At 39.7% G+C, this 10000-nt stretch overlaps 1 protein-coding gene across 1 annotated transcript in view; it reads right to left on the bottom strand.

The window, feature by feature from the left end:
• Nucleotides 1-6681: 6681 nt before the first annotated feature.
• The window catches only part of LOC129410897 (centrosomal protein of 164 kDa-like), a 14041-nt gene continuing 10722 nt past the window's right edge, over nucleotides 6682-10000 (bottom strand). The window contains exons 3-9 of the mRNA XM_055159869.1: nucleotides 9523-9644; nucleotides 9044-9155; nucleotides 8833-8932; nucleotides 8096-8338; nucleotides 7812-7875; nucleotides 7600-7719; nucleotides 6682-6997 (exon numbers count right to left, since the gene is read on the bottom strand). Coding sequence (XP_055015844.1) covers nucleotides 6904-6997; nucleotides 7600-7719; nucleotides 7812-7875; nucleotides 8096-8338; nucleotides 8833-8932; nucleotides 9044-9155; nucleotides 9523-9644 — 855 coding nt within the window. The 3' untranslated portion in view covers nucleotides 6682-6903. The remainder of the gene's footprint in view (nucleotides 6998-7599; nucleotides 7720-7811; nucleotides 7876-8095; nucleotides 8339-8832; nucleotides 8933-9043; nucleotides 9156-9522; nucleotides 9645-10000) is intronic.

The following is a 10000-nucleotide window of genomic DNA, read 5'->3' as shown; positions in this document are numbered from 1 at the left end:
TTAGAACGAACGAGGACGAGGAACAAGCTAGGCTAACACCCGAGCTAACGGAGGAACTCGAGGACGGCAGATTGATCAGGAAAGCCGGGCCAGGAGGGAAAACCTGAGACTGCACGGTATTAAAGAGGGGGCGGAGGACAGTGCGGCGTCAGCCGGTGGTTTTGTTGAGGCTCTGCTCAGAGAAAAGCTAGAGTTACCGCCAGCTTTTGAGCTACGTGTTGAGAGGCTCATAGATCGCTGGGTCCTCGTCCCTCCAATGATGCTCCTCCGCGGTCTATTATTGTGAAGTTGTCAAGCTACAGGTGCAAAGAAGAAATAATCAAAAGGGCCTGGGAAAAAAAAAGGTTTTGTCTATGAAACTCAGAGAGTCTATGTGGACCATGACTATGCACCTGAAATTATGAAAAAGCGAAAGGAATATGCTGAAGCAAAGAAGGTGCTGAAGAAGAAAAAAATAAAATTTCAAACACCTTTTCCAGCCAAACTTCATGTTTTCTACGAAGGAGAGACCCGCATCTATAACACAGCAACAGAAGCAACGAAAGACATGGTGGGAAGAGGATTTCAGGTGCGCATTGTCAAACCTGCGGACGACCCATTGGAGATGATGTCGCGTCGAATGTGGCAACTTGCACAGGGAGCCAACACCGCAGATCAGAGCCTCTCTCAGGGATATAAGCAGAAACTACAGGCCTTCAGAAGAAGCAGGGAAGAAGACCAGTAGACAAGTGTTGTTTCTTATCAGTGAGATGACCGTGTGGTGAGTTCAAGCTATGACTGTTCCACTGTCAATAACCCAACGCACAAGAAAAGCACAAGTATATGGTAATTTTCTTTTCCTTTATTAACTGTAGCATTGGTCGGGGTGCCTCTGTTTTTTATTTCTCTTTTTTACTTTAAAGAAAAAAAAAAAAAAGGGGGGGAAAACAAGGACCAAAACAATTGTAGGAATGAACAGGGCCTTAAAAGGCCAAGAGGGCCCCCTGCCTCCTGGAGCCAGGGGCCTTCCCTCGGAGCTGGATGGAAGCTCTAAAAAGGTCGTTTTTCAGACCTCATGTTTGGAAGTTCAGACTGGACAGACCGACAGAGAAAAAAACTACAATATGGCGTCTGAATGCAAGCCTGTTAAATGGTCAAATAAGAGAGGAAATTGAGAAAGATATTTGTAATTATATTGAACAAAATGATAATGGGGAGGTATCCCCAGCTGTGGATTGGGAGGCTTGCAAGGCAGTACTGAGAGGGAAACTGATGGCTAAATCAGTTCACTTAAAAAAGATTAAACAAGCCTCACTCCAAAAATTACAAGAGGACTTAGAAAAATTGGAAAGAGTTCACAAGAACAATGGTGACAAAAGAATTATGAATGATATTAAAACAAAAAGAGCAGAAATAAATAATATATTATCACAAGAAATCCAGAAAAAAATGATTTATACCAAGCAGCGATATTATGAGGCTGGTAGTAAATCTGCAAAACTTCTGGCCTACAAACTTAAAAAACAACAGGCAACGAGACATGTTTACAAGATAAAAAGCCCACAAACAAATCAAACGGTATAGAAAACCAGAGAAATTCATAGGTGCTTTGAAGACTACTACAGCCAACTATATGCACAGACAAAAATTGAAAATGAGCGAATTGACAGTTTTCTAGAGGAGTTAAATCTACCACAAATTACAGAAGAGCAAAACAAGAAATTATTGGCAGAAATTACAGTAGAAGAAATAAATTCTGCAATTTCAAGGCTAAAAAATGGTAAGAGTCCGGGGGGTGATGGTTATTGCTCAGAATGGTATAAAATTTACAGGAAAAAAATTACTCCACTATTACATAAAACATTTAATTGGATTCTTAAGGGAGGAAAAATTGCAGAATCTTGGAGGGAAGCTATAATCTCAGTAATTGCAAAAGAGGGTAAAGATGTGACTAATTGCTCAAACTATAGGCCAATAAGTGTGCTTAATGTGGATTATAGGCTCTTCACTGCAATACTGGCCAGGAGAATGGAGAATATCTTAACAAAAATTATTAGTTTAGATCAAACAGGTTTTATAAAACATAGACAAACACATGACAATATTCGCAGAACGCTACATATTATGCGGCATATTAAAGATGAAAATAAGGAGGCAGCAATCTTGGGAATGGATGCAGAAAAGGCATTCGACTCTGTTAGATGGGAGTTCTTGTTCAGGGTTATGAAGAAGTTTAATTTTCATGAGGGAATTATCAGAACTATACAGTCTCTGTACACAAATCCTATTGCAAGGGTAAAGGTCAACGGTAGTTTGTCTAAGGTAATTCAATTAGAAAGGGGGTGTCGTCAGGGATGTTCTGTCAGCCCACTCTTATTTTCTGTGTTTTTGGAGCCACTCAGCCAATGGGTAAAACAGCTCAATAGTATGAATGGAGTTGTTGTGTCAGGAGTGGAGCATAAAACAGCCCTGTTTGCAGACGATGTACTGTTCTATTTGGAGAAACTAAACTTATCATTACCAAACTTGATGCATTGTTTGACAGAATTTGGTAAACTGGCAGGCTATAAAATTAATGTTCAAAAAACCCAAATAATAGCTTTTAATTACGAGCCAAGTTTAGCTATAAAAACAAAATTACTTGCTGAAATGGGACCAGCAGTCAATGAAGTATTTAGGTATAAACATTAACGAAAGATTTGGACAACTTGAAAATGGCAAATTATAATTCTGTAATATCTAATATAAAAACAGATTTAGCTAAATGGAATTTAATTCCTTATCTAAGTCTTGCATCTAGAGTGGAAATAATTAAGATGAATATTCTGCCTCGACTATTATATATTTTTCAAAATCTCCCTGTTGAGGGTGACGGATAAAGACTTCAAAGAATGGGACAAATTAATTTCTAGATACATATGGCAAGGAGCAAGACCACGTACAAAATTTAGAACTTTACAATTGGCAAAAAATAAGGGTGGTCTGGCAAAGTTACTATCAAGCTGCTCAGTTAAAGGTGTTGCTGAGTTTGTGCGATCCAGATTATGTTGCAAAATGGAAAGACATCGAGGGTAAATGAAACCACCAATACAGGCGTTAATGTTTGATGTTAAATTACAAATATTGAAGAAACAAAAGGTTAACCCTTGGCTGTGGGTGTCTCTGTCAATCTGGTCCAGTCTCTTGAAGAAGCATAATTTAATAGAGCAATGTAGATTATTTAGATTGATCGCATATGATACTGATTTTGGTCCAAACCAGTTGGATGGCACCTTCAGAGCACGGGAAAATGGTCCAAAAATGCATTGGGAGATAATAAAAAACAAAGAAATGCTAAGTTTTCAACAGATAAGGGACATGTTTAATCTTGGTAAGCAGGATTTTCATGGATACCTACAGCTAAGGCACTATTTAAAGCAAGAACTTAATAAAGTAAACTGGGACCTATTTTCAATCAGGGATTCTTAAAATATTTCTGGATGCACTTAAATCAGAGTTAATCAGTAAAATTATATCTAAACTATATACAGCTTTGGAAGCTTTAAAAAGGGGACACCACAGATTATGTGAAAGAAAGATGGGAAAGAGAAGCAAACATTGTAATTTCAGTAGAGGATTGGGAACAAATAAGTTTAAGTCAGTGGACAACCACAAACTCTGTATTGTTGGAGGGAATATGGATGGAAGAACATAAGTAGATTTTTTCTGACCCCTGCACAGAGGAAATATGCAGATACGAAATGTTGGAGATCTTGTGGTACTTCCAAGGCAGATCACTTTCACATTTTTTGGGGATGCCCACTATTGAAATCATATTGGACAGGAGTTGAAATTATTATTGATAAAGTAGTAAATTGTAGTGTTCCCCTAAACTTTGAAGTTTTTTATCTGGGTAAAACTGATATACTGAACTTAACTAGAAGGATTGATTATAATATACTGAAAATGATGCTGTTGGCGAGCAAAAAGGCAATCACCAAAAAATGGCGGACGGATCAAATACCTAAGGTGGAAGAGTGGGTGGATGTAAGGCTCAATATCTACAATATGGAGAAAGTGACGGCATCATTTAGGTTGGAGAAAGACAAATTTATGGGGGGGATGGTTAAATTATATTAGACAAACACGTTCTGACTTTGTATAGAGTCTGAAAATTAGCAGTCTGTGTTGAAATATGTCTTTGGTGTGATGTAGAGTAATGTATAAAATAACATCTTAAAGCACACCCTGGTTCTATGCTACAATGTTATTTCTACAAAAATCTGTAAATAAATAGTTTTCAGTATCACTGTCGTGTTACATAGGCATCACAGACAACACTGGCCTTCCTTTTACAGCAATGTAATGTGATTGTAACAGCGCATTGTTCTTGACAAGTCCTTAAGTCCTTTTTTTAACCTTATTTAGACGTGGATTAGTCCTGTTATAGACTTGGTTTAGATCTCTCTATTACAGGAATCCAGCAGACAGAGGACAGGAGTTTTAGCCCTATGCACTCACTCATATAAAGTAATGTCAGTAATGGAAAACTCGTATCTCATTGTTGTCGTCCAAACCGAGCTGAATCAGATCAATCAATTCCTTTTACAGCAATGTAATGTGATTGTAACAGCGCATTGTTCTTGACAAAATCCATGTTACTGATATTAGCAAATATCCAAAACAGTTAACAGTATAGAGAATTGTAACCCTGGTTCTATGCTACAATGTTATTTCTGGTTTATTTAATTTACATATATATATTAAAAAAAGTATGTAGGTAAATGTCAAATGTAGGTGAATGTACCTAGTGTAAGGTGAATGTCTGTAAATGTGGGTATAAGATATGCCTTTATTAGTCCCACAGTGGGGAAATTCCAGTGTTGCAACGCACTATTACAGAACAGCAGGAAAAGGTAACACAGATAATAAATAATAGCTTAAAGATAATTTAAAAATAGACTTAAAAAAATAATTGCACATGGTTATGATTGACTGGTACATGTTCAGTGTTGACAGTGTTTATTGTAAAGTCTGACAGCAGCAGGAAGGAAAAACCTGCGAAACCTTCACACAGCGAAGAGTGAATCAGTCTCACTGAAGCTGCTCCAGAGCAGACAGAGCCTCCTGCAGGGGACAGAGCCTCCTGCGGGGAGACAGAGCCTCCTGCAGGGGACAGAGCCTCCTGCGGGGGACAGAGCCTCCTGCGGGGGACAGAGCCTCCTGCGGGGGACAGAGCCTCCTGCGGGGGACAGAGCCTCCTGCGGGGGACAGAGCACAGAGCCTCCTGCGGGGACAGAGCCTCCTGCGGGGGACAGAGCCTGCGGGGGACAGAGCCTCCTGCGGGGGACAGAGCCTCCTGCGGGGACAGAGCCTCCTGCGGGGGAGGGGGGACAGAGCCTCCTGCCTCCTGCGGGGAGACAGAGCCTCCTGCAGGGGACAGAGCCTCCTGCTCCTGCAGGGACAGAGCCTCCTGCAGGGGGTGAGACTCATGGTCCAGGCATAGAGGTGACCTTAGTCAGGACCCTCCTGTCCCCCACCTCCTGCACTGAGTCCAGGGGACAACAGCCCAGGACAGAGCTGGACTTCTTGATGACCTTGTCCAGCTTCTTCTTCTCCCTCTCTGTGATGCTGCTGCTCCAGCAGACCACACCGTACAGGATGGCTGATGCCACCACAGAGTCATAAAAGGTCTTCAGGAGTGGCCCCCCCCACTCCAAAAGACCTGAGTCTCCTCAGGAGATAGAGCCTGCTCTGGCCCTTCCTGTACAGTGCATCTGTGTTGTGAGTCCAGTCCAGTTTATTGTTCAGATGAACACCCAGGTACTTATATGAGTCCACTCTCTCAATGTCCCTTCCCTGGATGTTCACTGAGGGGGCAGTAGAGTGACGTCTGCAGGAAATGACAGTGGCAGACTGGGAGGAGGGTGAGTCCATGTGTAGTGGCTGAAGAGCAGAGGCAGAGGTGTGAAGTCCAGCTGGGGAGGTGAGAGCTGGCAGATGGGTGGGGGGAGGAGTGGGTGATTGATCAAACCTCAGGAAGTGAGAATTGAGGTCATTCACCCACTGCAGGTCCCCCTCCCTCTGGGCAGTAGGTGCTTTGAAGCCTGAGATAGTCTTGAGACTTCTCCACACCCCCTGGATGTTCTTCTGCTGCTCCATCCTTCTCTTTTGGCCGGCTTGGCTCATCCTGATTTTCCTCCTCAGCTCCTTCTGTACAGCCTTCAGCTCCTCCTTGGTCCCTGATGTAGGTATATAGATATATGTATGTATATATGTATGAATATATGTGTGTGTATGTATATGTATTTACATATAATTGAGAATATGCATATACTTAAGGTACGGGTACGAGGATATTATTATCGAACAAAATCCTGTAAGTTTGTATTTTTCAATTTGTGAAATAAAAAAAATAAAAAAATGAGCCTTTTAAAAAAAAAAAAAAAAAAAAAAATGACTATACGTACAAAAATCTGTAAATAAATAGTTTTCAGTATCACTGTCGTGTTACGTAGGCATCACAGACAACACTGGCCTTCCTTTTGCAGCAATGTAATGTGATTGTAACAGCGCATTGTTCTTGACAAAATCCATGTTACTGATATTAGCAAATATCCAAAACAATTAACAGTATAGAGAATTGTAACTATGATTGTCAATGAATTTTCAAACTAAACCTTAGTAAACAATGACCAGTTCTGGCTTGAAGCACATGTAAACTAAATTTAAGTTACAATAAACATAATTTTTAATGCATCAATAATGTAATTCTCTTCTCTCTTTGTCAAAGGAACAGCAGCACTTGTTAAGTCCTTTTTTTAGCCTTATTTAGACGTGGATTAGTCCTGTTATAGACTTGGTTTAGATCTCTCTCTATTACAGAAATCCAGCAGACAGAGGACAGGAGTTTTAGCCCTATGCACTCACTCATATAAAGTAATGTCAGTAATGGAAAACTCGTATCTCATTGTTGTCGTCCAAACCGAGCTGAATCAGACCACCGTTTGTCGCAGGACGATATCGAGTCAATAAAGGTCTGAGCAGCAACATTAAGGGATAAAAAGGTGTAAAAGAAATGAAACAAAGACATAATTGCCAAAATGAGCTTTAAAAGTCCTATATTTCACAAAATTGACCCTTGTGAGCTTTAAACCATATTATGCTGTTAGCTCATCAAAAATATACCTGGAGTTGTGTTGTGTTTTATTCCCACATTTGAGTGTCTGTCTACATTTCCAGGCTCAAAAATGCTCACCTTGAGATGTCATGCAGTGGTATTTTTTTTTACAGCTACTTTTTACCTTTAGTTCATTAGAGATTAGCAATTCCAGGTCTGAAATAATCTAATTGGCCCTTGTGAAGGTGTATGGAGTGTAAAAAAAAACAATAGCACAATTCCTATATTACCTCATGACATCACAAGTTGGAACAGTGTTTTCAGTTTGAGAGAAGAACTACAAGAACCACAAGATTTGTGTGTTAAACATGTGAATGAAACAAAACACAACTCCAGGTCTGTTTGTGATGAAGAAACAACATCATTTAGAGCAAAAAATAGTGTAATATAGGCCCTTAAGTCTCATTCAAATTGTGGACATTAATATTTAGTAAGACAATATTATTTGACTGAAAGGATACATGTTGGTGTCTTTGCGTCGGCTCTCGAGCCACTTCTTGTTACTGTCAATAAGGTCCTGAAGTCTGTGTCCGTCTGCCTCTGTGGTGCTCTGCCTGTAGGGGGCGCTCCAGTTGCTTTGACTAAAACACAAAAACATGAGTCCACTCCAAAAATATATCTAATATATGACACAAGCTATTATAACAGTAACAACACAATAACAGTTTGTTACCTGAGAGGAGTGTGAGAAGAGTAGGAGGTGCTACGTTTAGAAACACTTGGCCCCATTGCTGCTCCTAAAATATTCCAACATAATATAGATTTTTTTTACAATAAGAATTGCTAGCATATAATACAATACAATAGTAATTAAATATTCATGTAGCTTAAATTATTTTAAATGAAACACCACAACAGATCTATCATGAAAGATGTGATCCCTGTATCAAAAGGTATAGATGGCAACTGTCTGAGCGAACACAATCTAACTTAATAAAACAAAACATATTATTGTACCAGGAAATATCTGCCTCCATCTGCTGCTGATGAGGTCCTCTGAGGTCTTCAGTCCAGTGTTGACAGTGGAGCTGAACACTGGAGGTGGCGGTGCCCAGTTTTCAGACGTCTGTGAACGCCTCATGTGGGCTGTGCTGAAGTCCAGCCCGGGCAGAGGCTCTCCCACCACCGTGTTCACCTGCCCTGAAGTCACCTGCAGCGACTCCACCAGGTCCTGGACTCTGTGTGGGACTGCAGCCTGATCTGAAAACAAGCATTAGATTCATATAGTTTACTGTTAACATTTGAATCAATCTATATAGACTAATGGTTAAAAAGTATTTTATTATTTCTTTAAGTAAAATGTAACTTTTCCAATGCCACCTGCTTTTGCGGACCCTCCACGAGAAAAGCTATATAGTGCACCTTTAAATAACGCTTTTGACTAAACTCATACACCAGTGTAACACTGGAAACTGGAATGAAGTGTCTTGCTCATGGACACAATAAGAGTATTTGCTGTCAGTAGCAAGAACCGTCAATTATCAGGTTATTGGACAAACATCTGTACCTTTTTATAATGACATGATAGATTCCTTTGTGTTTGTAATACTAAAGGCGAGGTAATTCCAGTGTCTTGCTCAAGAACAGAAACAGAATATACTTCATCAATAGGAGGAATCAAAACCAGCATAAGTGCAGTTAATGTGCTCTACAAACTCATCTGTTATTGCCCCTAATAGTACATATATTTTTACCTCTGGTGAAAGGTGGGTCCACAGTGCTGCTCACATCTGATTCACTCACATCAGAAGTCACAGTTCTTTCAGGTATTCCAGAAGTATTTTCAAACAAAGGCTGTAGAAAAAAAACAAGTTCAGTTTGACAGACTAACATCCTTGTCAACAAGAATACAGGACAATTTGTAACAATTCAAACTAAAACTTGATCAAGTAGTGATGGCTGCACCTTATCGGTCAAGGAGCTCTCCAAATGCTGAAGTTTCTCCTCCTCTTTTCTCTGTAGAAGTGAGATACCTTTTTGAAACTGTCTGTTGCAGATCACCCACAATTTGGGCTTCCTGAAAGAAAAAATAGGAGAGCATAAAAACAATTCATTCTTGTTTTAACAATATACCTATTGTTGTATGCTAATGAACCCTTTTATTGTTTTGATTATGTTATTGTTGATTGTTTATTGATTATGTTATGAAGGGCAGGGCCTAGTATTACAAGCAGATACTTTTGATTAGATTTTTAAATAATAAATATCCAAAATAAGAACCCACAAATATAGAGAATGATATAAGAATATAAGAGTGAAAGGGGATCTTATCAAAGGTAATCATTTTGCTTTCACTATACCTCAGTATAAAAAGCAGTGTTCCCATTATTCCTTTACCTGCTGTAGATTGTGTATGATGTCGTCTGTTGCTCCCCTCTCCAGACTTGGGTTTGTCTGAGCTGCTCTTAACGCCGCCTCTCGCTCCACCAGTCTCCTGCTCTCTCTCTCCAGGAACACCTTGGTTTTCTGGATGGAGTCTCCATGTGATAAGACGAACCTCTTGACACTGTACAGATACAGGAAAGTAGAATGATTATTTCACTTATAATACTAGAATTTTGTTTACATGTTTACAAATGTTACATTCAGAAACCAATATGTGTAGCCACAAAAAAATCATAATCAGAACTACCCAAAGTTTTTGCAAATGAGTTTCATAATTGATTTATTGGAAGCCTGAGTCAAATACAATGACAGTACATCTCTCCTTCAGTGTTTTTCAAGTTTTCTTTTCTGACCAATGGGTTTTCTAAACGTTTGTCCTTGCCGAGAGGAGGGGCCTACAAACTCTGGGACAGTTATACATTTGCTTATTTCCTATCAATGTCTGTGTTAATCTTCCTGTCTGCTATCGTTTCACTG

The sequence above is a fragment of the Boleophthalmus pectinirostris genome, unplaced genomic scaffold (assembly GCF_026225935.1).
Source record: "Boleophthalmus pectinirostris isolate CB_2022bp ecotype Guang Dong unplaced genomic scaffold, ASM2622593v1 HiC_scaffold_2825, whole genome shotgun sequence".
NCBI lineage: Eukaryota > Metazoa > Chordata > Actinopteri > Gobiiformes > Gobiidae > Boleophthalmus > Boleophthalmus pectinirostris.
Note: the sequence above shows the minus strand (reverse complement) of the source record. Positions and strands in the feature narration are given on the sequence as shown.